This window comes from Ambystoma mexicanum, chromosome 4p (genome assembly GCF_040938575.1).
Source record: "Ambystoma mexicanum isolate Mex_15411 chromosome 4p, UKY_AmexF1_1, whole genome shotgun sequence".
Taxonomy (NCBI): domain Eukaryota; kingdom Metazoa; phylum Chordata; class Amphibia; order Caudata; family Ambystomatidae; genus Ambystoma; species Ambystoma mexicanum.
In genome coordinates, this window is record NC_090927.1 from 666,478,868 (window position 1) to 666,506,287 (window position 27,420).

At 45.4% G+C, this 27,420-nt stretch overlaps 1 protein-coding gene across 3 annotated transcripts in view; it reads left to right on the top strand.

The window, feature by feature from the left end:
* The window catches only part of COL19A1 (collagen type XIX alpha 1 chain), a 2,241,461-nt gene that overhangs the window by 1,179,113 nt on the left and 1,034,928 nt on the right, over positions 1-27,420 (top strand). For all 3 annotated transcript variants that reach the window (XM_069606203.1, XM_069606204.1, XM_069606205.1), the window contains exon 13: positions 12,684-12,737. In XM_069606203.1, coding sequence (XP_069462304.1) covers positions 12,684-12,737 — 54 coding nt within the window. The remainder of the gene's footprint in view (positions 1-12,683; positions 12,738-27,420) is intronic.

Consider the following 27,420-nt stretch of genomic DNA (forward strand, 5'->3'; position numbering starts at 1 on the left):
TTTAAAGCAGAACCATGGCAATCTATATTTGGTTGGGGTGGGTCCATTCCAGGGCCATTCCATTGATGTGGATGATGGGGGGGGGCAGAGACATCTGTTGAATACAAATTGGGGTTGAAAATGTCTCTTGACTCACCCCCCTGTCCCCGACTACTGCCGTTCCCTAAACACATTTACTTTTTGCCCCACTTTAGGCAGCATGTAGGTTACATCGGCCCTCTGCCAAAATCATTTGTGCACCCCTGCCTTAGGCGGTGGACTGTGAGTATCTAATCTTGGTACAAGAGTCACTGTGGAAGTATCATCAACCAAAACTGGAGTCAGTCAACCATATATGTACGAAACCGCAAATGCATCTTGCACATGCACCGATGGCATATCTGCATGTACATTTTACTTAGTGGCACTAGAGCTGAAGAAATTACACCTGGGCATTGTACGCATGTGAACGTGAAATGTGTGCATGCACAGTTGCATGGGTGCCATGCAAATTAGCAGCACTTATGTACCTGTGCATGCAGAAATTGCATTGGACTTGTACAAAAATAGAATATGATTTTGCAAGTAGTCTCATATTTTTTAAAACAGCAAATCAGTCCTATTGACTTCATTTAGCTATTTGTATATGGTATTAATGAAAACCTGAAGCGGCCGTAAAGGTAAATTGAATCCTGCTCATCCTACCATTTGGATGTAAGATGGAAGTGTGAAGGCTATAAACAAGTGGGGCTTTGTATAGCATTTAAAGGCCATTATAGAGAGAAATCGCAAGAACAGTTGGGAATAACTGAGCTCGAGTTCTGCAATGAGATGTGCTGGTGAAAAGATATGCTTGTATAATGCCATAGACTGATACTACATCACCAATGGCAAGGGTGTTCTCATGGAATAGGACCAACTTTTATCTTTTTAGAAAGAATGAGTGTTGATGTGAAATATGCAGGATATTATGATGATCCTACAAGACTGTATCTAACAAATGTGGATTGTGTCAAATTGGTGAATGGCAGGTTGGTTGGGAGATATTTTATTTAAAAAAAGAAATGCATGATATTTACAGGTAACAAATGCTCAATCTCAAGTAATGAAATAAACCATGATGGCAGAGGGAGTTGAAAGATCCTGGAAGCCCTGTTGAATAGAGAGGTGGTAATTCTACTATCTCTGTATGGCCCTAAAGCAGGGTACCTAGATATTTATACTGATTTGTGTGCCCCGTGCAGGAATGGTGGTCACTGGATTCAGCAGAAAACCATGCCCTTGATACTCAAAATGTTTGCAGAAAGTTGCCCGCTTAACTTGCACTACTAACCTCTTGAGGGAACACAAGGAGTGTTTAGTAAAACTATTCAAGGCAGGACCTAAAAAGCACAAGAAGGGATTGTAGGCAAGGCAGGCCCATGAATAGAGGGATGCACACCTTACTTGTATAGAACATTTGGGAAAGTCATCAGAGTTCATCTGATTTAGCTGTAAAATGAGATTGTGCAGACTAGTTTGTGTCTGATATCCATAAAGCTGGTAAGGATTTCACGTATCCATCTGCATAGTACATGGTTGATAAGGATTCTGGCTCTATGTCTTTATTCACCTCAGCAGGGTGAATCACTATACCTGATACAAATACTGTCAAATTAATATTTCATAATCAAGAATATGTGGTCTATGCAGACAACATATATCCTCCTCCCAAGCGACCACTCCTACCAATGGTTTCGTCTTGCTGCAGTATCCTCTGGGATAAGGAATCAGGGAGGGCTGGCCCTTATTCACTTCACTGCTTATTGATGTCCTTGGACCACTGGTGATAGCCTAAATACAAAGTCAAAATATTTAAAGGCTAGAGTAAGAGTCATGCCAGCATACGATGCTCTGATGAAAGACTGATCACATAAAAACAGATATTCATCTACAAAACCCAAGAAAAACGACTGGAAATAAACACAAAACCACAGATGCAAATTGTCAGAATTATTTTGAATTAAATGTTCATTTTGTAAGGTACAGCCTCTGATATAACCCCCTCATTCTCTCAAGTATACAATACCACCCCTCAATCCTGGGACCACAAACAGGCTGTATTCAGAGTTGAAACTCTCATTTATTTAAATGAATCAAAACCAAGGTAGTACCCAAACATTATGCTGGGGAAGTTCCATAATAACTTGGAGACATAGGGATCTGGACTACAAAAAGAACATGATTCCACCTGCCTGTACCGTTTGCAATTCTTCACAGAACGCATACAATAATTCACATAAATCGAATATTTATATGTGTAAACCTCTAATCTTAAAAGATACTGTGCAACTTCTAAGCAGCACACGTCTATGGTAACATTGCCACTTGTAGGCCAGTGTGTTTAAATACTTCGCACATCATACACAAAAGAACTGACTTTCTTTTAATGAATGACAAGTTCGTAAGGGCACTTTATTTTCTCCAATATCAATCATACGTATTTGTATCAGAGAAATGTTACATAAACATACATATTAATATAAATCACATTTTATGTGGATTCTCCCATGTGTAGATGTTATGCTATGGGGTCTAGCATATGCATGTAAATAAATACAAGATATGGAAGATTGCATCAGAATCTACAGGCTTGGGGTTAGGCTGTGCTATCAATTTTGATTGCACAGACTATTGATTCATCTACTCTTCATAGGAATATGATTGTATGATTTTCAGGTAATATCCCTCCCACTGGTTAAAGGTCATAGTTTCGAATCCTTTTGGTCAAATGCCAAAAGGATCGAGTCAATAGGACCGAAAAAAAGGGTCAAGATTTTTTTTTGGGGGGTTTCCCCCCAAACCCCTGTTTTTCTTGTTAAAAACACCTTTTTATCTATACAAAAGCCACAAAAAAAATATACATGTAAAAAGAAAATGTCAACCCTTTTGTTTTCGGGCCTATTGATTTGATCCTTTTGGCATTCGACCAAAAGGATTCGAAACTTTAACTGGACACCCCTCCCACTTCACTTCACAGATTGGGTTCTCTCCCTTATGCAGAATGAGGGTGAGGCTTGAATGTTCATTTAAAATTGCATCATATTCCCGGGAATGGAAATGGGCCCATCTAAGCTCCCTTTCATCCCAATGTCTCTTTCTCGATGACCAGGCCTTCACAGGTCCTGATTTATAAATTCTCTGTTAGACCCTGGACCGTTGGCCACCAATTCACAGGACCAATTGTTGACTATACCTGTAAAAGCACAGGATGGCATTTACTTGGCTATGATTTTTATTTTAAAAAAGTGTACATGTGCTGCACCAAAATGCTATTCGTTCTACACTTAATCAGGTCTCATTTGGCTTTGACTATATTGAGAAAGCAGTGTGCATTTCACACTAAAAGGCTAACACATTCTCTTTGGAATCAGCCTCCCCTAGTTGTTTTCTCTCCAACTTGCACCAGTTCCAGGGACTTAAAGAAATAATTATGGGGGACATCTATCTAATTGCATTGGAAGTTTGTATACTCACTTTTGGATAATTAATTTAAGGCACAGACCCACCATTGACCCTCTCATTCTCCAGGTAATCTCCCCAGTATGCTACGTCCATCCACTGTCTGCTTTCTCTGCCACTGGGAAATCAGGTCAGTGTCAGGTGAAATTTGCTTCAGTCTACCTCTTGCACTACACCCATAGTCTCTCTCATCCCTCAAGATGTCATCTCACCTCAATGCTCATACAATTAGACATAGGTTCAGGTTTCTGCAGCCTTCAGAATCTCAGAGCTCTCTCTATTTCTGTGGGTTGGAACTTAAATAGGCTCTCATTTCCCCACACTAGGTTATATTACATCACAATTTTTGATCCATCAAATCACCCCACTTACTGACTTAAAAGGTCGACATTACTATGGAATGCACCCCTCAATTTCATAGGTGGATCATATTTGTGCACGCGTGCCATGGGTGGTGCTGGACAATTTTGACTCATTATCATATTTTCCTCCATCTTCCAGTAGGAATGCTCCCCTCAATGAAGTATGGATTTTTAGATTCCCATGATGAAGCCAAATTCATACATATGTGGCATGAATTTGTGTGATGACATCTGACAAAGTTATTAATATGTAGATAACTGATAATTTCATAGGGGAGTCTCTTCTGGTTTCAGAACATGTGCCCTTTTTGTTCTAAACCTCAGCATTAGAAAATGATGGCTGGCGTCATTTTTCAATGCACCAAATAATGCCATTTAAAGTGCCAGATTGATAACTGTTTAACTTTGCACATACAAAATCTGTGTCAGCAAAGTGGATCGTGGAAGCAGATGTCAGAGGCCCCTATGTTAGACTTTCTATTGCCTCCGTACAGATGGTAGATTTATGACAGGGCTAATGTCAAAGTTGAAACTTTAAGTACATTGGCTGCCTTAGTTCTAAAACCCAACTCAGATCTTTTCTGAGGGCTATCTATTGGACTCTACTGCAATGTATGTTAATGTATTTGTACAAGCATTTCTCTTAAAATTAGCACGTGGGTGGGTGAAGCACATTAATCAGAGGCCTTGAGCATTGGATTCTTTTGTAGTGCTGGGTCCAATGTATATCTTTGATGGAAGAAAAAGAGGTCTATATTTCCAGATGGCTGAGCTGATCTTCTCTGTCCCTAGATCTCCCTCAATCTTGGGTTTCCCATGTGAGTTGAATTGAAGTTTAGCTTATATTAGACTGACTAAAGAACCAGCGCAACAGGTTTAGGCAAAAACTAAATTGGGACACTGTTATTTTTCTCATAGTATTTCATTATACCCAAGTCCTAATATGTTAAGTGGACACCCAGTTATTTCTGTTGTGATTTAACATGTAGCTCTTCATTTATAATATAATGAAAAAAAGTGATGGGTTGAAGGTTTTGAATTAATCTGAACCACTGGCATTGCTCTGGGCAACCTTACAAACCACCGTTTTTTAGCCCATCCACGCTATTGCAAAAGAGATCCAGCTATATGCAAATCAGCCAGGTACTGCCACCAATGGTAGCAGCCCAGATCAAACTGATAGGCCAGATCCCCTCTACATGAAAACACAAGTGATTTCTCTCCTATTATTTGTACAGGAAAAGCACTGGGCATTTGTACTGCTGACAGAGAAAAGAAGCACTTTTTCCATCAACATTATTTCACATGCTTTAAATGAAATACATTGTAGAATAAAACAATGGTCAATTCTGAAACATGTATTGATCTTTGTAGCAAGATATTTAGGATTCAGAGGAGAGGTCATTTTCATCATGTATTAACAAAGATGTGCCTCATTTGAAAAACACATGATGTGTTAGCTTATGAAATTGAAGGCAAATGACTTTGCTTGCATGGTTTTAAAATAGGCATTACAGTGGTACATGCTGGGTTTTCTTTATGTAGTTGGCAACATTTCTGTCGGATTTCTCCTCATATCATGCGTGCAAATTCAATGGCAGGTCTTTGATAGAAAAGAGGTTTTCAGCATGTCCTGCTGTTAAATGACAAATTATCAGAAGCCTGGGTGCTTGGTGCATGAATAAATAGGCACTTCCCATGCCACACACTCTGATTCAACCAGCTTCTTTCTTTATTTAAGGTTCCTCTTCAATATTATGGATAGTGATATGTGAAGACAGAGTATGTCTATTTTTGCTGTTAACAGTCGGATCACGCTCATTAAATTGGCCTCTATGGCCTGACTAAATAATCTCTCTTACCCAATACCACCTATTCATGGGATAGTATTTCAAAAGTATGGGTGGTATCTATCAAAGACTGAAATGGGGGGAATCAAAAATAAATGATATGCGTCCCCTTTGATTTCCTGTGATATGCCCAATTTTCAAAAAAGCTGCAGACCCTGAAATGTCCAGTTGACAAAATATAGTCAGTAGAATAAGAGGGGCATGGTGTTGATAATTGAAGGAATAAGGAGGTAGAACATGGATAAAAGAGTTTCAGGGTGCCTTTCCTTGGAAAAAAATGGGCAGTTTTTGGGGGGCAGTCAGTTAGCGCTGGGTTACGTTTTTTATTTGTATTTATTCATTTAGATGGTCATTATGTCATTTTAAACTGAAATATCTTACATGAGATAAAGTATGAGATGGCAGTGTTTGTCCCAGTGTAAGGGTAACCTTATAATATGCAGTGGTTAGTGGGTTGTGGGTAAGCCTGCTGATGGTGGGGTGGATCAAACACGAAGCATAGCCCCATTAACAACGGGACATAAATAAATAACATAAACATGCAGTACATAGTGCCATTATCTATGGTTAAGCAGTATATTTATATTCCTTAGTGACATTATGTCAGGGATGTTATGAGTTACACTTGATAAGTGTTGGGGAGAGGGTAGAACATGTTCCCTCGCTAGCTAGCAGGTGCTGAGTGAGGGTTGGAAGTGTTCCACTGTTAAGCAGGTTTTGATTGGTAGGAGGAAGACTTTCTAGTAAAGGAAGACAAGTATTGAGGAAGAGCACAAGCAGGAAAAGGCACAGGTCGGAGGCATAGAAAGGCTGAGGAATAGAACCTCAGAGAACAAGAGGGTGACTAAAGAGAGATGCAGTCAGCAAGGTATTAGCAAACTGGACCATCGATTGATTTGAAGACCAAGATCAAAAATGTGGAGAAAGATGGATTGTACATGGAAAGCCATACAGCATGGCGTCTGTAGGTGGAGGTAGGAGAGGTTCTGGGTAGGTTATAGAGGGAGTGTGTGGCAAAGTTGAGGACTTTGTTCAGTGAGGAGAGTAGGCTAGAGCAGTTAAATTTGTTGAGTTGAAGGATAGAGATCAGAGTCTTGGTTGTGTGATGGTGAGGTGGATTCTGGCCACGATGGCCATTGTTGGGCTAAATCAATGAAGTCTACGGTCACTGTAGAAGCGAACCCTGAGATTGTGAGCCTTGGGTGATGAGGGAAGGGGGTAGGAGATGGGTGATGGTAGAGTGGGGTTAGCTTTGAAGCCATTAGAAATATATCTTCTGTTTTGGCAGAGTTTAGCATTAGGTAGCATAGAGCCATCCAGTGTTGGATGGCTGTGACACAATTGGTGATGTGTTCTTAGATGGCTGGGTTGAAAGAGAAAAGGAGAAAACTATTCGAGCGCAATCCACAAAGAGGTGATATGTAAAGTCAAATAATTTGATTAATTTATCAAGCAAAGTGTTATAGAGGGCAAGAGGAGTGGTCCCGGTACTGATTCCTGAAGAATGCCTACAGAGTGGGGAGCTGGTGTGTTGTAGTTTGAGTTCCACGAGAGGGAGAAGGAGTGGCTAGACAGGAGGAAACTCAGTCAAGGGAAGTGTCCTTGAAACTGAGTGTTTGAAGGAGAGAGGGATGATCCACTGTGTCAAAGGCAGGAGAGAGGTTGAGTAGGATGCGAATGGAGGAGAGATGAGAGTGGTGATAGGTTGCCATTGGGTTAAAAGCATGGACAAGAGCAGTTTCATTGGAGTGTTTCTTTCTAAATATTTATTGGAGGGAATTGCATAGTGTGAGTCTTGAGGAAGTTCACAGTGTGATTGAAGATCATACGCTCAAGGATTTTGTAGTGGTGGGACAAGGAAAGTGGCAGGTTAATAGAAAGTGGGGTAGGTAGGATCAGCAGTGGGTTTCTTTAGTATGACCATGATAGTGGATATTTTATAGCAGACAGGGAAGATACCTGAAAAGAGAGATTGAAGAGGGAGTGAAATCAGGGGAGTTGATAGTACCAGTTTTGTTATAATTTGCGGTGCAAAAGGGGTCATTGGGAGCCCAGGATGGGTTGGCTGAGCAGAGAATGGGTTATAGTTCTGTGGAACAGGTGAGAGACACATTTGATATTGAGGAATGGGTGTGGTATGGGATGGGGAAGAAGGTAGCATGTGGAAGAGAAAGGAGGATGTGCACGGTGTCTTGTATTTTGTTAATCTTAGTGGAAAAGTAAAATGAAAACCCTTCAGGGTGAAAGGGCAGAGGATAGGAAGGGCTTGTTGGAGGGTAAGCACAGGTTGGAGGGTCATGGATAGTTTACGGGGTGAGAGACTAGAAAATATATACGGTTAATATAGTAAGTGGATTTGGCAGAGTCGAGAGCAGTAGTGAGGGTGAACAGGGAGCCTTTGTAGCTGGTAAAACAAGTAGTGAGTGATTATTATGCCAGCGGTGTAGGTGGAAGCGTCACACTGTCCTTAGATGTTAGATGACTGGGGTGATCCATGTTTGGGGGTGGGGCCAAGAGGAGGTGAAGGAGCGAGCAGGGTAGTGGCAGTCAAGGGAGGTAGCCAGATCCTCATTTAATTAAATGAAGGTGAGTTCAGTATAGAGGATGAGAGGCGGTGAGAGTAAAAGGGAGAGAGGACATGGCATGGTTGCTATAAGGGGTTATGGAGTCCTAGTTGAATTTCCCTTTGATATGTGGGGGATATGCAGTGTTTAATATGTAAAATAAGTGCAAATATTGAAGTGCTTCTTTAAACACACCATCATTGTTAACATTCTGTATTCTATAGGTGGCAAATGGAAAATGTTGCTCATCTAGCCACAGAAAAAAGAGCAAATGTGCGTTCCTCCTATGATAGATTGACTGAAAAATGCAGAAAACTTTACTAAACTGTTGAACTTTCCTGTCAAATACTGCAAAATCTGTGTATACCTTAGCAATCATAATGGGCACTTCTCTTAGGCAATGGCCTTTTCCATGGCATTGCCCTTGTGTTGGTGCTGGTGACTGTCCTCTTGTTCTCAACCCACACTGCTCTGGTAGTGTTGCTGATTATTATTGTAACTGCATCAGTGTCATGCAAGATGACAGGATGATTGGAACAGTGTATGGGCATGGCCAGTAGAAGCACCCAGTATTGTCAGCTTCCAGCTGTTTGCTAGCCATTCAAATGGATAACTAACACTGTCCTGCCCACCTGGTTCATCATGTTCATGATTAATAATGAGCCAGCCGAGGATGAAGAGACTAACAATTGGACACGGTTGTTGATTGTTATGCGACAACTACTGAAGAAAGTTAAAATAATAGAGTTGCCAAAAAACCACAGCATAATCACACTGAGTCTGAGAAAATAAGTGCCGATGCTCAGGAATAAGTGCCGGGGCTAGGCCCTGGCAAACATATCCACAAATTAAGCACTGAGTGGGAAGGGGAAATGGAGATGGTGAAGTGTAAATGGCGAGTGCCACTGGAAATGCAATTGGCATGATCACATTGAACAATCTACCATGCCATAAATTAACTTTCTGTCCCAAATTCAAAACTGTCCAGTTGCACATATCACCTTGCACATTTAGCTACATTGAAAAAGGTGAGCAGAGATAGACTGTCATTGGTTGACAAGCATCACCAGACATGGTGTAGTAGGATGGGGAAAACTTATAGAAATATCTCAGTGATTAGGAGAGGTCCTGACCCAGGAACGCAGGAGGGAGGCATGTTGTAGACAACGAGTGTCCATTATCTCGCACATTACCTGTAACGTGTCCGAGAAAAAATGACAGGTGGTTCCTAGAGAGTAGCCCCTATGTTGGGAAGAACGAGGAAAAATGTACTCCCGTTTGAAACGTGTTGCGTAAGTGCACCGTGTGGTAACAACTATTATCCATTATGATAAGGCAGAAACCACATGTTGTGTTAATTAGCTTTCTACTTGTTTACAATGGGGCAATGTGCCATGTATGAAATATTAGGCATGTTGAAAGAGCACCTGTGCTCAGTGATTTCAAGATACTGGCAATGGGAAACAATAGCGGCTTATAAGGACTTTTTGGAAGTTCAAAGTTAGTAGGAATTTCATGCGACAGATTTGGCGAAAGGAGTGTTCAGTAAAATATATTGGTGGTTACAAAGCAAACTAGAGATGCCAACAGCCCCAATATTTTACCTGCATTGAAAAATCTAAGAAGAGAGCCTGGCAATTATTATTATTATTATTATTATTATTATTATTATTATTATTATTATTACTGTATGTATTGAGTGGTGTCCTAGCTTTGGGAAGCAATGGAGTGCTTTAAAATCATAGGTGGAAGAATAAGGCTAGGGAGAAGAGAAACAAGGCAGAAGGGAGCTAACAACAGGGGAGGGAGAGCAATAGTCAGCAATCGATCTACAAGTAACTGGGGGTGGGAGGGAAGGAACAGTGGGGATCAGATCACCCAGTCTCAGGTATGTTGGAAAGTGGATGGTGTATGCGTCTAGGTAATAGGGTTAGATTAGGTATTATGCTTTTGTGTTATATTTAAGCAGGTGTGAAAACAAACTGTTGAAACCCTTTTTGCCTATGTGTGAGGAATTCATCCATCCGCGCAGTTGGAATTTTAAATGAAATTGAATGGTGGTAGATCAACTTCTGGAAAATGTGTGGGCTAACCCGCACACATTTTCCCATGCTCACTGCACAACATACACATAGACCCGTGTACTCTGGGTGGACACAGCCCTCCTGTCATATTTAGTTGGAATATGACAGTCAGTACATCGAGGCATCAAGAAGGGGGAAGGCAAAATGTTCCTCCTGCCATGGCCAGCCTAATTAACTAATTAACTAACAAAAGCTCCATGGATCTGCCCTTTCCTTTGTTAGCTGCTGCTGGCAGCCTTGAATACTAATCAGAGTTCATTCAAACAGGCTCACGGGAGCCCAGGTCGCAGGACTAACAAAGGACAGGAAAACCCAAACACCTTTAATATGCATCTGTGTCAACCTGAAGCCAGCTCCCGCCTCTTACTGTCAAGGTCAGTGACCTGTCATGTTTGGGACAGGTGTTTACAGTAGTTATCCCTGCAGGTGGACCCCATTCAAAAGTGGTTTGGCAGCAACCGAAAGTATGGTCTTGCCGCAGCTTCAATGGAGTCCTGCCGCTTTTATCAGGAACCACAGTGAGCTCAATTAACTGGAGAGGCCCTTTGATCCACAACAGACAGGAATATGGATGGGACTTATAATTACATGTGTTCTCACCCCCTTACCTTTTCTGTTGCAAAATACTCTGGTTATGATCTCATGCATACAGGAGATTGTTGTTGGGGACCCAGGATTGGTTCATTAAGGTAGACCTAGCCTACATCAATCACTGTGGCCCATTTGGCTTTAAAAGAGGGTTTAACCCCTCTTTTGGGCAGATCATCTGAAGACTTTGCAAGGAGTAACAAGAAGAACTCATTTGGACCCTGGCTGAAAGTACAGTCTGCCTTACAGCTTCGCCCAGTGAAGAAAGGCCAGGATTTCCAAAGAGGGAAGCAAGATCCCTCCCCATTACATCTCGCAGGGTACAGAGGGATAAACTGAATCCAGAGGACCCTCCAGCAGCTCCAGACCATGGTACCCAGCCAGCACACAGTGTGCCCTGCTAGGCTCTACACGAAAGCTTCCTAGGTGGGAAGTGCCAGAGAGTCTCAGAACCAAACTAAGGACAAGGCCGTTGCCTGCAACACTTTCCTCAGCTTTGGGCCGTCAGCCTTAAAGGACGACGTGAGCCCATTGAAGAAGGTGGGAGGAGTGCATCAACAAGCATCAACTATAGTCTGCTGTAAAGGACATTTTCGAACCAGTCGAGCCCCTTGAGCTGCAACCGACTACACCGCTGACTGTTGTCACACCACAGTTGCTAATGTCATCCGAGACGCCTCAACCAATGCTTCAGACCTGCCAACTAGCAGTGAGACAGTGTTTCCTGACCCTGAGCCACCCTGTAGGCCAGCCTGCAGCCGTCCATCTGTCCTTGCTCACCGAACTGCCTGCCGCCTGATACTCGCACCTGTCTCCTGTCTTGAACTCTGTCACAGGAGCTGCAAAGCGCCCTGAAACCGACTCATTCCTGTCGAGCACAAAGAACCTATACAAGCACAAGGTACATTGTGATTCTGTCCCCTCTGGTCCTTCTCCGAAGGCCCCCAGTGACATTTTACAACCATTGTTCCATTTGTGCAAAAACCAAGTATCCTTGAACTTTTGCGATTAATTACTTTACCAACTACCCTTCTGTCAGTATCCAGAGTGCATCATTTTTCCTTTTTGTCTGTTCTCTGCATTCCTTTACAGGGTGTGTCGTATGTTGTAGTGTGCTAGAACTGTCTGTTGAATAATAATAAAGTAGAGATTTCTATGCAACCTTGACTGGCCAGTCCCTTTTATCATTGGGAAATAATTGTATTTTCGCTGTGTTGCAACTATCCAATGATCCACAACTTTGCGGAGATAAACCTGCCATTCCATCCACGTTACCAAAATTGGAAAAGGAGGTTTATAATTTGCTTCTGTTTCCAATCTGTTCTGATCCCTTATGGTGTACTAGTGGTGTGGGGCTGATTGATGGTTTAGAAACCGATATTCATCCCTGGACCACTGGTACCCCAGAAGTTGATTCGTCACACTACGACAAATGAGCTTACAGTCAAGCACACAGTTAATGGATCAGTATGCACGTGGATGCAGTGGAAGAGGCGTCACTGCTTCATTATGTGTGATAGGCCAAACATTTTGTGTCACAGTTGCCTGAAATGTGAAGATGCAATACCTGGTTTGCTAACATATTGCTCAATGAGACAAGCGCTTTGAAAAAAAAGAAAAAAAAACAGTACAAACAAATGCAAAAAGAAGCTATTCTGGCACGGAAATATTTTTTAAGAAGTATTTGTTTTATGTTTTGTTGGCTTTTTGAAATGTTCCTTTCAAAATTATATGATATGCATTTATTGTTCCTAGGGTGACCAGGGAGACAAGGGAGAAAAAGGACCGGAGGGCGCTCCTGGAAAAGAGGTAAGTCTCTTCTGATGAGCTGTATCTGAACGGTGCTTGGTTTGTACTCCAGGGAGCTGTCAATGCATTGAAGTGAAGCGGCCGTCAGAAAGCGAGAGAGGCTAGCGGCCTGGAGACCAGCCTAAGATGGCAGCTGGAGTCATACATTGTTGATTGTAGAATGTGAAGGCTCCCTCTGGCTAGTTTCCGGAAGTCGGGGACATGTCATGGCGGCTGACTGGAATCCTTGCAGGTGATCTTTCCTGCAAGCGTCAGCCTTGTAACCTGGTGCCTGTGTCAAGGACATTTTAGGCTGTTCCGAAAAGTAAAAGAGGCCGCGTTCTCTGTGAATTATTTTTTATGCCCATGAAGAAGTTTAAAACTGTGCGTTTTCTTTTGACACACGTGACGAGAGAAGATGCAAAATAAATCAATGTCATTAACGAAAGAAAAAACATAGAGGAGTAATGAAATCATGCAAAAGCGCAAGAACTAAACTGCTTAAACATTGTTCTATGTAAATTAACCCCTTAAGTGCCAGACTATTATGCCAGTCTATGCAAAAAGGACGATCATACTCGTCCTTGGCACGTCGGGCTCTTCATTGGAGGGGTGGCAGCAAAATAAATAGCATGGCAATTTGCCTGGAAACCCCTTCTGCAGAACTCTCATTGTAGCCTCAAGTTCAAATCTTGACAGACTGCCTCAGCCAATTGGAAATGATGATTGGGATTGCCAATAGCAACATTGTATCGCAGTTCTTTTAGAGGGCACTTGAACCAACACAATGTCGATGTTGTGTGTTTGGATGAAAGCTGCCAGCTCAGAGTTCATTCTTGATCTGCAATATTTCAGAAGAAGAACACTTTTTGGCTTACTGCACAAAAACCCAGACTCATTTAAAAGTGGAAAAGGTCGCTTTAATGTGACAGGCCAAAGCTTACAATCAAAACGCTTAACTGGCTCCATGGCCTAACAAACTAAAGAGATATTTGAACAATCAATTAAATAACTTAAACATGTTCATTTTCATTTCCCCCCAACAATTAAATAATTAAATAACCAATTTCCTCCCTAATGATCCCTTGGTTCCTACCGTCTCCCTGCCCCTTTTCCAGGCGTCCCGCTTTCTCCCAGGGGCCATGCCCCTCCAGGCTCAATACCTGTTCCCCCGGGGTGACCTGCTTGTGCAAACAGCGCCACCCCCTCCTTTCCCGTGTCATTCCCCCATTGTGCTTCCCTCCCCCCACATCAAAAGGGGTCATGCCCCCGGCACCCCGACCCACTTCAACCCCTTTTAAACTCCCATCTACACCAAACTCCCCCTTCCTATGACCTGCAGCCAGCCTGACCTGCCACATCAGCAACATATATTACACACAAACTTTCACCATGCCCTGACCTGTCACAAAACTACCAAACCCTACCCTCATAACAGACCCCAAAAAACCATAAACTCCCCATGACATCTAGAAAACCCCCCCGCATAATCCCATGAACAATGGACCCCCCTATTCCATAACTGACATTACCCTAAAACCAAAATGAAGGGATGGGAGGGTGGGACAATCTCCAAGTCCTAACCGTCGCCTGCCTCCCGAACCTTCCCTGAGCCCTTAAGTACCCCCCAGGGAGGCGCTCTGCACCCCCACGGCCACTCGCTGGCCGTGTGCAGCGCCAAAAAAACCCAAGGGGGAAACGCTTCGCGTTCCCCCCGGGACCGCCCTTTAGGCTTACTGCACAAAAACCCAGACTCATTTAAAAGTGGAAAAGGTCGCTTTAATGTGACAGGCCAAAGCTTACAATCAAAACGCTTAACTGGCTCCATGACCTAACAAACTAAAGAGATATTTGAACAATCAATTAAATAACTTAAACATTTTCATTTTCATTTTCCCCCAACAATTAAATAATTAAATAACCAATTTCCTCCCTAATGATCCCTTGGATCCTACCGTCTCCTTGCCCCTTTTCCAGGCGTCCCGCTTTCTCCCAGGGACCATGCCCCTCCAGGCTCAATACCTGTTCCCCCGGGGTGACCTGCTTGTGCAAACAGCGCCACCCCCTCCTTTCCTGTGTCATTCCCCCATTGTGCTTCCCTCCCCCCACATCAAAAGGGGCCATGCCCTCGGCACCAGAAAAACCCTCCCCCGAGGAGTTCTTTCGGCCCCAACCCTCCCCCCCAAATTTTTCTACCTCAAACTTTTTCCCCAGTCTCCCAGCCAAGAACCCAAGTCCGCCAGGTAATGATTATTCCCATACACGGACAAATGTACCCCATCCTCTCTAAAGATAAGGAAACCCTCATATGTTATTTCCTTATGGTCCATGACCTGCACCGCCACCCAGGCACAAAATTTTACCATTTCCCTGTTTATCCCCTTCCTGGCCCGCTCTATTGCTCCCTCACTTCTTGCTCCCCTCCAAACTCTTCGCGGCAACAACTTAGTCCACACCACCACTGCTTGAGGCCACATATCCTGAACCCACACTAAGTCCCTCTTCATTTTCTTTAGCAGAGCCACCCCCGTATATCTCACCAGGTCATTCTCCCCAGCATGCAGCATCACCACCCTTGGAACCCCATAGCGTGCCCTCATCTCTGCCAATATGGGCAGCAGCTGATCCCACCGCAGGCCCCCCAAACCGTGCCATCTCACCACCACTTCCTTGTAACTGCACCCCAACTGCCTTCCAAACACCCTTTTCTCCGCCTCTTTCCCAGCCCACTTCACAATTGAATGACCAACAATCCAAACTTGCGCCAACTCCCCCTTCTTTTGCGCAGCATCCGAAACAGAAATTACAAAAATTACTGACAAGTCAAAAATATTACAACAACATCTTGCCCACAAAGTCCTCCTCCACCTTTCTTCAACATTCCCCTTTTCCAAAATCCCTGACGTACCCCTTGTATTTCCCCGACCTCCAATGCCCCAATCTTTTCACCTTGTCCTCCGAAAAACCCAGTGTGGTACCCTCAGATGCTGCGCCCATCCTAAAAGAATGAGTCCCGAACTCCTCAGCCTTTTCTCCCACCGTCACCAGCGCCTTCCGCAATACCCCTAGCACCTGTACCGCTGAAACCGGCGATCCATCCGCATGCTGAAAAACCAAGCCTGGCTTACCCCCACAGCACTCCTTCCACACCTTGCCTGCCTGAACTGGGCATAAAACCTTGCTCCCTCAACCCAGCAGAACCCAAGAGTCCCTTCCCTTCTGATCCGTCTTGGACCTTTTAATTTTGATGTCTAAACCTTCTTCTGTAATTTGAACATCTTCCCATTGCAGTCCCCCTACCCTCCCTTTTCCCCCGACCAACTCAGAAACCCTGAAGGCCCCAAAAAATAACCATGTAAAACAAGCCGCAAACAGTTCCCCTTCCCATACCGACCAGCAAACTCCCCCCACCACCTCAATCAACCTTTGCAGCAATTCCGCCGATATCGGCCTCCTCTTATCCTTGTCCCTCTTACTCTCCCTTGCCCATCCTTCCAACATCCTACTCGCCATCTCCCCCCCACTTGGTTGAAAACCCCAAAACCATTTCCCGTAAAAGGCAATCCCTGCTAGCTTTCCTGCTATCGTTGCCCTTGACCAGCCCCTGTCCATGCACCTCAGAAGGAAATTCGTGACATCATCCCTCCTCCGCTCTTCCGCATCCCATCTACCCTTCCAACTACAAGCTCCTCCTCTAACAAAATCCTCCCAGGCCCTCCTGTATGACTTCTTAGATGCCGCGGCCAATGAACCCTCCACCAGAGCAAGCGCTCTCAGCTTCCTATCGTCCACAGCTCCTCCGGAATCTGCTGCCCCTCCTGATCTGCATCTGGAGCCAATCCACGGAATCTCTGCCATTGAAAACGAGATAATGCATCAGCGATGCCATTATCCTTCCCCGGCACATGTGTTGCCTTAAACACCACATTCCATTCCATGCAACGCAGGACAAATTCTCTCATCAGTCTTGCCACCCTCTGATCCCTAGCTGACTGTCTGTTCACCACATGGACCACGCATTCGTTGTCGACATTGAAGTTCACCTTCTTGTTTTGCAACTCCTTCCCCCACAACTCCAATGCCACTAGTAATGGTAAAAATTCAAGAAATGCTATACTCCTCCCTTCCTTCAACCACCCCTCTGGCCACTTTTCCGCACACCATTCCCCCCCCCCCCAAAACACTCCTAAACCACCGGCCCCCACTGCATCCGAGAGTATCTGAACTTCCCATGTCACCGGGTCTCCCTGCAACCACATTGACACTCCATCGAAACTCTCCAAGAAGCGCAGCCAAATTCTGCAATCCTCCCTCACTGCCCCCGATACTCTTATCCGATGATGTGGGCACTTTGCTCCCGCCATGGCCCTTGCCATGTTCCTGCAAAACGTCCGCCATGGGGCCACCACCTTACATGCAAAATTCAGATGCCCAACCAATCCCTGCATCTCCACCAGCATCATTTTCTTGGCCCCCACCGCTTTCTCCAACAGTACCACCAATTTGCTCACCTTGTCGTGCGGCAAGCGTGAGGTCATGGCCACTGAATCCAGTTCAATTCCTAGAAATGTTAACACCACTGCCGGCCCTTCTCTTTTGTCTTCAGCTAATGGTACACCCAGCTCCTCCATCAATTCCTGAAACAACTTTAGCATTTCTCTGCAATCCTCCTCTCTTTTTGCCCCGGTAATGAACAGAAAATCATCCAGATAGTGCAGCACACTCTCCCACCCCGAGCTGAATGAGAAAACCCACTGTAGAAAAGAGCTGAACCGTTCAAACAAAGCACAGGAAATTGCGCACCCCATTGGCAATGCTTTGTCTATGTATATGCGGTCCTCAAACTGCAAACCCAACAACCAAAAATCCTCCGGGTGCACCGGCAATAACCTAAAAGCCGCCTTGATATCGCACTTGGCCATGAAGGCCCCTCGCCCTTCCTTCCTTATCAGCTCAACCGCCTGGTCAACACTTGCATACACAACCCTACATTCTTCCGGGGCAATTAAATCATTAACTGACAAACCCTCCGGCCATGACAAATGATGAATCAGTCTGAACTCCCCTGGAGCTTTCTTGGGCACCACCCCCAATGGGGATATCACTAAGTCACCCGGCACGTCATCAAGTGGGCCCACTATCCTTCCTGCCGCTATTTCCTTGCTCAATTTTTGTCTTACCACCTCAACATTCTCTCTCGCCGACTTCAAATTTTCCGCCCACCGACGCACCCTTGGACCCTGGTAACCTAATCTGAACCCCTGCCAAAACCCCTCACTCAAAATCTAAAATCTTAGCCCCTTCCCTATCCGGATAAAATTGCACCATTTTTCCAACACACCCACTTTAATTGGAGTAAAAGCTTTTCCCCCAACCCCTTTTCCTGCACCTCTCCCCTCCCCCTGTCTCCCTGTTGGAAACACTGCGTGAGAGGGTGTTTTCCACCACACTTGCTACACTCGTGCCTGAACCTACACAGGGTCCTTGCGCAGCTATCCTTATTGTACCCCCAGCACGCTGCTGAGGACTGACCCCTGCCTCATCCCCTCACCCCCTCATGGGCGGGGCGACCAAGAAAGGGCCGGAAAGGCACAGGCAGCCCACTTGCTGTGTGTAATGTCGGGGCAGGCCTTGTTGGGGCCATACATTGCAGCCAGAGATCCATATCTATCTCCCCCCAGACTGCCTGACTGTCCTCTGCCATTCTCGCTCTAAATTCCTCATCATACCTTACCCAGGCAAAGCCCCCAAAGCTCGTGAAAGCCTTCCTTATTACATCCATATATTTAAGCAGGGCCACGCAACGCTCCAGGAATTTTTCGCAATACACACTGGCATAAATGATAAACGCTGACGTCCAATTCTGATTGGTCACCGGGACCCTCGGGCATGAAGCCGGTTCCCTCTCTTCCTCCTTAGACCTTCCTTCACTCTCACTTCCCTATGGAGCAATTTGAAGACATCCACAAATTCCCCCGCCTGAATCTTCTCCCTGGTCGCTACCATCAAGTGCGCCCCCAATGGTTTTGTTATCCCCATGTATGGCAATTTTTTCTCCTTTCCTTTCACTTCCACCTCCTTATCTTTACCAGCTTGCACTTCGAGCCCCAATGGCTCCACCACTTTGTCCGTTTGGACCTCCACTGAGCAAATGCTCTTTTCAACCCCCTCGGCTCCAATGGCCTGCACACCAACTTCTTTCCTTACACCTTGAAGACCAGCCTGTTCATCCCCTGTCCACCTATTTGTAACCCCTCTCTGCCATGCAGATGACCATTCCCTTTCCCGCTCACCTCTTTCCACACCTGCCACCTGCGGTCTGGCGTCCACACCAATGCTCCTCCTCTCCTTTCGTAGAGGGCTCCTACTGCGGGGACAAAACATGTCAGCACACTCACCCAGCCAATAGTTCCCTTGACCCCTTTCACCCCGTCCCCCCTGCACTTCCCTTTCCATATCCCACCTCGAACTTCTTCTCTCCTCCCCCCTTTCCCTTTCCGCCCTGTAATCTTCCAATTCCCATTGCCCCACATATTCCTCCCATCCAACTTCATCACCCCTTAAATACCATTGCGGATGCAAGCTCATCCCCGAGTTGAGTTGATGATCTTCTTGCGAGCCCGGGGCGTCCGCCCCGCCACTCCTTTGAAGTCTTCTCGGCGGGGTTGTGGAAACCCCTGCCTGGTCCTCTTCTCTCGGGCGAGGCGTTCCGTCCTCCACCCTGGAATCCTCATTGCTAGGGGCTGTGCTGCGCCCTCTAGGCTCTCCTTGCGTTGACCGAGGAGGGGTCGTACTGAAACCCTCTACCTCCACCTGACCAGCGGGGGCTGCCCTCACTCCTATTACCCGAGGGGGCCGTTCCGCGCCCCACTCTCCCCTCCTCAAATGCCGGGGACCTCTCCCTCCTTCTCCCACCTGCACTCTTCCACAGGTATTTACCCCCTCTTCCCCTCTGCCCTAACACGCCCCTCTGCGCCCCATCACCGCCCCCAACTTCATTCCCTTGAGCCATCTCCTTTGGAGCACTCCTAGCTTCCCTAGGGCTCTCACTCACTAACTCCCTCACTGGCTGCCCACCCGAACTCAATTCCCCCCCGGACGCCCTCCTATCTATCTCCCTCCTCATCTTCCTGCCCCTACCTTCCCAAACCTCCCCTCTCCCCGCCCCGGGGGTGCAGGCCACCACTGCCGCGAGGGCCCCATCTGCTGCCGCTCTCCGCTGCGGCCTGCCCCCACCTAGCTCCCTCTCACCTGTGACCTCCACCACCGCCCCTTCCAGCTGGGCCTTAGACGCCCTGCTGATAATTTCCAGGGCCTCCCTCAGAGCCCTAGCGTCCACCATACCCTTCTTGCCTGCTCCCTGGCCCACCATTGTGCACCAATAATCTGGATGTGCACTAAAATATGCCCTTTGACACAACTAACTAAATAAGCCCCCGAGCCAGGGACCTACCCGTGGATCACTAACCTTAACCCGAGAAAAACCCAGTTGGGCTATCAAAAATTCACTGGCGCCCAAGGCGTTAATCCAATCTACACTTTCAATATGTTTAGTGCCGACAACTTGTTCTAGGGGAAATAGTGTTTTTTTTTTTTTTTTTTTTATTTTAACCCCCCCTTCTACAAAAAACCCTAGCCCTCAAAAAACCCTTACCCAAAAACTAACCTAGACAAGAGAAAAAACCGGCATCAAACTGGCCCCCAATCAACTTGGGCCTATAAAGACAGTGTCACACTGCCCCCTGGTGGATCAGAGGCCACACCGCACTTGCACAGTAAATTAACTGCTGTCCCTTTAAGGGAAATGCAGTGCCCTCTATCCCTGCCTAACGCTACCGCGTGAAAAACAAGAAGGTCCCTTTAATTGGACCGCATTTCCTCCCCCTGACCAGAAAGAGCTACCGCGTAGCTCGAGCCTGCGATGCTCCTGCCCGGGAAAACCCCCGCCCATGTGCCCCTTCCCCTCTCCTTACCAGCCGCAACGGAACCCAACGGTAAGCAGGCCAGGGGTGTCTTATCTACGGCACCCCTGCTACACGTTCCCCACTACTAATAAATATGTAAAATTATGATTATATATATATTTTTTTTTTTAATTAAACCTGCCTACCCGCCCAGTCTACAACAATCCCCTTCCTCACCTCACTACTCGCGCACCTAGGCCCAGCTAATAACAGGGAAGGCTCGGGAACAGGCAACAGGACAGGACAATCACCAAGTCCTAACCGTCGCCTGCCTCCCGAACCTTCCCTGAGCCCTTAAGTACCCCCCAGGGAGGCGCTCTGCACCCCCACGGCCACTCGCTGGCCGTGTGCAGCGCCAAAAACTCCCCGGGGGGAAACGCTTTGCGTTCCCCCCGGCACCCCCCATCCCCAACTTAACCATCTGCAGCATTATTCCATTACTCGCTTTCTCACGCAGGGCTGTGATTTATTACTCAAACTAGGCCGTGCTATTTGCTAATTGAGAAAGCCAAATAGTAAACAATGGCTGTTGCTTGACAAGCTCATCGCAGCAACCTTTCTGTGGTGAGGTGGTATGCAACTTGAACGCTCTGGCAGAGGGGATCACAGCACAGAAGACTACAATCGGACACAATATGTGAGACAAAGCCATGAAGACAGCAGGATCCGGGTCACATTCAGCCAGTATCCCCAGTGGCAGAGGGCAGACCGGGCTCGGCTCCTCCCCATGGAAATCGTCAACGCTGTTATTAGTGCATCGCAGTTGCCCCCACTGAAACTGTTGCACTGGGCGTTTCCTGCACCAAAAGTCCCTTTGGTGAAGCAATTGTGATCTGAGTGCCACTGGAGCCAGTGCAATGGCTCGTCGGTAGTCACGTGTGTCTATACATGGTCCTTGATGTCTCTGCATCACTGTACTCGCTCGACCACTTGGCCGGGGTTGGCTTTCTTGGCATGTTTCTTACAGGAGAGGGGTTGGTGGGGGTTGGAGGGGGGTCACTAGTGCTACATATGCAGCTAGCATGAGTTTTATTAACGGTTTTCAGGTTGTGTTTCATTTAATGCGTATGAAATCATAAGGTACATGTTTGTTTTAACTCGTGGGTGAAATGAATTGTTTTGTTCCCCATATGTTGTTCTAGGGACTTTCTATGGATGAGACTTAATGCAAATGGAGTCAGCTTTATGTTGATTGTTTTGATTGTATTGTTTGATATGAGTTTATGTAGATGTTCATGGAATGATATATTAAGGTTTGTTAGGAACCATAAATATTCAATACAGGGGCGGCCTGTATGTCTGGGCGTAGGGGCAAGGCCCCTCTTTCTGCACGCTTGGTGAACGACGAACTCTTCATTTTTAATACAAATCGAAGTTGCATCTTTCCCCTAGGACTGTGTAAAAGCATTTCCATCTATTCCCATGTGTCCGGCAGTGGCCATGTTTCTCATCGTCCAATGTGCAGTGCATGGGTGGCGGAGTGAGGAACACTGCCTGTTGCGCCTATGGCCTGTGTGTGCAGGGGCGCGCCCTGTGTCCAGCAGCATTTTCCTTTATTACAGCAAGGTTCACGAAGGGCTCCACGTAGATGACGCTGATCTATAGCATTGAGGTCCGGCGGGGCGTAGACGGTCTGGCACTGCTGCTTCTGATTATACGCAGACAGCGTACGTTGTGGCCCAGGATGTGACTGACAGAACACTTTGGCCAGTCTGTGGCCAGGGTGTGCTGTCAGTCATGCAGGCATTCAGAAATCCATTGGTTGTTATTTTGAACCATTGGAATTTGAAAACGTGCTGTTCGGGGGTGGGGCTGGCACATCATCGGACTGCACGTGCATCATGGAGAGGAGAACTCATTATGCCTGGCAACCGAAGTAGGCAGCAAGCTGACCTACTGATTGAGCCCCGCTCACCTTCTCATGGGGAACTCGCAATGCCAGTCTGCACTCCGACTGCCAGACATAGGCATAGCCAGGATTGTCTAACACGTGGGAGCTGGAGCTAATGTATTTGGACCATTAACTTCTGGAAATGTCCACACAGTGCCAAGGCTCAACTCCATCATTGCTATGTAAAGCCTGCTCGCCTATATAAGGTTTGCTTTGTGGTGGCAAAACTGGCAACAGTAATCGGCTCACTTTAGAAGCAGAGTCTGCAGGGCAACAGAATTAGTTTATTATTGAATTGGATCGGCAGAGCTCCCCCTCTAATGAAATGCATTCGATCTGTTCCGACGTGCGCCTCAGCTCCTTTGCTACAAATCAGCGAAGGCTAGAATCTGTTCCGATTGAGGGACCTGGCTGGGTGCTTTCAGGGTTGATGTGTTTTTGTTCATGTTCCCCTAAAACAAGTTCTAAGCTGTTCTTGTCTGCTATAGGATTCACAGGACCTGCTCGACCGAGTCCCCGATCAGATGGGCAGCAGAATGCAGCTCCGGGTAGCAAAGCATACTAATATCCATCTGTTGATATCCTTGTAATCTGGAAGACATTCTCTTTGCGCGCCTTACCTTGACCATGATATAGAGATATTTTTAATGGTGGTTGGGAAAAATCAGAAGTGCCAATTACGGTATTAGCATAATTGACCTAAAAACATTTGACCTAAAACATATGATTTAATTTTTTTAAAACTTTTTTTGGTCCAATTTAATTAAATATATATATGGGGGCGGGTAAGGGTATAGATTAGGTTGAGGGGAAGTGCGTATGGGTTGGAGGGGGTCTCCCCCGCATCATTTTAGACCGAAAAAAAGGTCAAATAAATTCGATCAAATGTGATTAGGTCAAATAGACCCAAACCCCAATTGCAGGGTCGAATGGCAATCATAGCAATATGTTGTTTGATTTGTGACGTGTTGGTAGAAGATGTGGAAGAGACATTTCAAAATATTTTGGGCCCCATTGCCCACAGTTAACAAAACCTGTCTGTGTATGTGAGCAACAACAATCCATTGATCTGGTATAGTTAAAGGTTTTTCAATGCAGAAAGAGGCTGCGAAATGTGTAACTAGGTTTTTCTGGTACAACCCGTTTTGTATCTCTGAGCATATATTTGATCACCCAATTAATTTTAGCAATGGGAATGCGACATTTAGTGAAACCTAGGTAAAGGTCTGCGGTTGAGGCATCAGCTGTGTGCAGTTTTGATGATAGCAGAGAATATGCTCCCTAATGCAATGGGTGATCTCCCTGGTGTTATGATTCAGATGGTAAAACATGGGCCACACACCGTGAAATTCTTTAATGTCCCAGCCTATTCACAAGAGCTGGAAGCAGGACAAATCATGTGATTATTTAACACTTTTTGGGTAACGTTTGTCTTTGGTGAGAAATGCACATTTAAAGTGACAGAGCCTCTACCTTGTGAGACTGGTGCTTCTTTAGGCATATGTGCATACCGTCAGCACCACTGATGGCTTCATTTTGTGACAAAATGCAAGCTAAAGCAAGGGAGGGAGGTGGTGAGTGGCTGTGAATTATTAAGGGGCAGTTCTAGTGGCATCTGCAAAGCAGAACAAATAAAGTGACCCAGTGGAATAGCTGAAGCTGAAGCTGTAACTGACACCCAAGAAGAGCTATTGGGCCTTCTTTGTCAGTCAAAGCCCCTACCCCTCCAAACGCATCAGGGCTCATTACAAATAAGAAATGAAAGGCCCTAACACTGGCTGAGTAGAATACGTGCCTATTGAGAAGATCTGTGTGTAACCTCCATGCTGCAAATGTGACCCCTTGCAGGGCTCACTCAGTCTTTAATCCTTTCCAAAGTACACCCTATGGATCATGGATAATCGGGCACATCTTCCAGTTTCCAAGCCCCACCCACATTGGTTTAAGAGATTCAGACCCACAGAATGTCTGGAGGCTCGGTCAGACCAGAACAGCATATTGAGCAGTCTTAAGTTAGAATATGAGGGACCACATGTGTGCCAATAGTCTCCAAGGGCATTAATATAACCTAATGTGATGGTGCTCAGTTTATTGACCTCAGACGCATAAATGGCTGAGTTAGTTCAGTGGGATTCAAACTCTCTTGGCAGACCCACAAACTGATTTGCTTGTTGGGACATTTAACAAGCGAATGTGCTTAGCAGACAATATGGGTTATATTTCCATGTTTCTGAACCCTGATCTTGCTACTGTTGGACGCACATCTTACTATTCTAGTAATTCTTTGTCTTGTATTATTTAACTGGCAGGGTTAGCTCTTGGGTGAGTAGTAGTGTATACATTAGGTGTCACTTTGGTGGGAGGTAAGGTGTTATGACAAAAAGCCACTGCTGAACAATAAATACAGTCCTTTGTCTATGCCCATTATATGGATGCATGTTTTACATTTGCAGCAGTAGAGTGTAATGACTCTTTGCCTACAAATCAGTAGCAGCTATACCCAATACAATTTGCTTTAACATGTACCATTGTGTAGGGCCGAGTAGCTTACAATCATTAGTATCTACAGCCAGTAAACTGCTTGTTTTGGAGCCCATTTTTCTAAATGTTTGCAGAGGGGAGAACCTCCCCATCACTCCCTGGATCCCCTTTATAGGGATTAGGTTTGCTCACTCGCAGATTTAATGACCAGCATCTATGCCCCAACACTTTAAAGAGTCACGAGCCACCACTAATTATTAAATAAAATAAAATATGCAGGCAGTAGGTCTCCATATTTCAGTACTTTCTACCCTAAGGAAGTGCTTGAATTTGTGGAGGGAAGCAGACTTGATCTCTACAATGGGGCAATCAGGAAGAATCACCAGAGCAGGTCCGACATGCCAGTCTGAACTGGTTTCGTGGGCCAATGTAAAACAGTTTGGAAACAAAGTCAAATATCCAGCTGTTATCTTTGATCAATGTCACTGGCTCAATGTACTCTAAAATGAACCATGTCCTAAAAATGTACCCCCAAATATTACTAAACTCGTGAATCTTAATTTGCAAATGTGGGTAACTTTCTCTGGTGTCACCACTTATTTACAGCCCCAATCAGACCATTGAAGGCAGGTGTAGGGGTATTGTATTGTAAGTGTCATTTGTATAGCGCCTTTCACCGTTGGTATGGTCTCAATGCGCTGTTGGCTGAACGCTGTTGGGGGACCAAAGTCCAGGTCTGGCAAATTCATCAGAGGAGTTATTAGAATGTGTGTGTGCTTTTGAGCCATTACGAAGGTAGAAAGGGGTGCTAGTCCCAGCATGCTATCTATGTCGAGCTGGCATATGGGTGGGTGCTGAGATGTATTCAGGAGAGAATGCAAGAGCAGGAGACTCACTATGTGTTCAGCTCGACCTAATTTATGTCATGTATTTAATTATTTATTTTATTTCTAATGTGCAAAACAAGCCCTGTGGCCATAATAGCGCAAGGACAACATAAAACAGGACCAGAGAGCAGGGCAAGATCAGAGAAGTGAGAGGTTTAGCTGAACAGAGCTGTGTTGAGATCACGTTTGCCTTTCTCAAAGCTAGTGCAGGCTCTCACATCTGGTGGGGGATCATTCCAGAGCCTTGGTGCTGGGGGATAGCTGCATTCTAATGGCAGAGGTGTTGTGCGATGTGTCTTAGAGTACTGTATGGTAGCAGATGCGTGCGGCTGGGAGACCGTGCCTTTGGCTATCTTCCATAAGCATGGAGTGTGATACGTACTGTGTCCCTCCCTGGAAAATAGACATACATAGCCTACACTCTGATATTCACCTAAACTACGCAAAGGTGGGACTCTAACAGCGCCTTACTAATCACCGAGATTTAATACATTGGTTACACTCTAAAAGTACTTGGTTATAGTAAATTGACTACACTCTGATATTCCCCTAGATTCAATAAATTAGCTACCCTCAGATATAAGCCTAAATTCAGTACATTGGCTATGCTCTCATATTCACTGTGATTCAGTATATTGGATGCATGCTAATATTCATCTAGAATGAATATATCGGCTACCCTGTAAATGCACTTAATTTTATTACATTGGCCACACTCTGAAATTCACCTAAATTCAGTACGTAGGCTACACTTTGATAACCACCTGTTTCAATGCATAGGCTACACTCTAAAATAGTCACCTAGATTCAGGACATCGGCTCCATTCTCACTGTACCTAGATTCTGTACATCGGCTATATTCTAAATGCAATACATTCAATACCTTGTCTACACTTGAATATGTGTCTAGATTCAGACATAGTGGTACTCTAAAGGTGCACCTAGATTTACTATGTTGGCTACACTCTAATTTGCACCAAGATTCAAAACATTGGCTAGACTCTAATATGCATCTAGATATAAAACATGGCAATGCTCTACAAATGCACCTAGATTCGATGGATTGGCTACACTGTAATGTGCACCTAGATTCAATACATTGGTGAAAATAGTAGAGGTGTGTTTGCTTGACTATGCAGTTAAGAACAATAAAGTGGATTCTGAAAGGATGTCTCTTGCCTGTATTATAGATCGAAAGTCACGCCGGGCTGGGGCTCACAATACAAACAGGCAAACAGGTCGTGGGAGCTGGCCAAGGAAGCTGCCCTTTGCCTTGTGGCCCTAACACGGTAGGCTGCCCTGGGACTCTCAGCTAAAAGTACTTCCTGGAAGCAACCACAGCCAATCAAGAAGGGGGTAAGCGGGGAGGGGTAGGGGAGGAAGAGGAGCAGAGCAAGGGGTGGTCACGGGGAGCAAAGGTGGTGAGGAAGGAGCCAAGGAGCACGCACGGTGCAAAAACAAATACGTTCAAAATAAGTAAA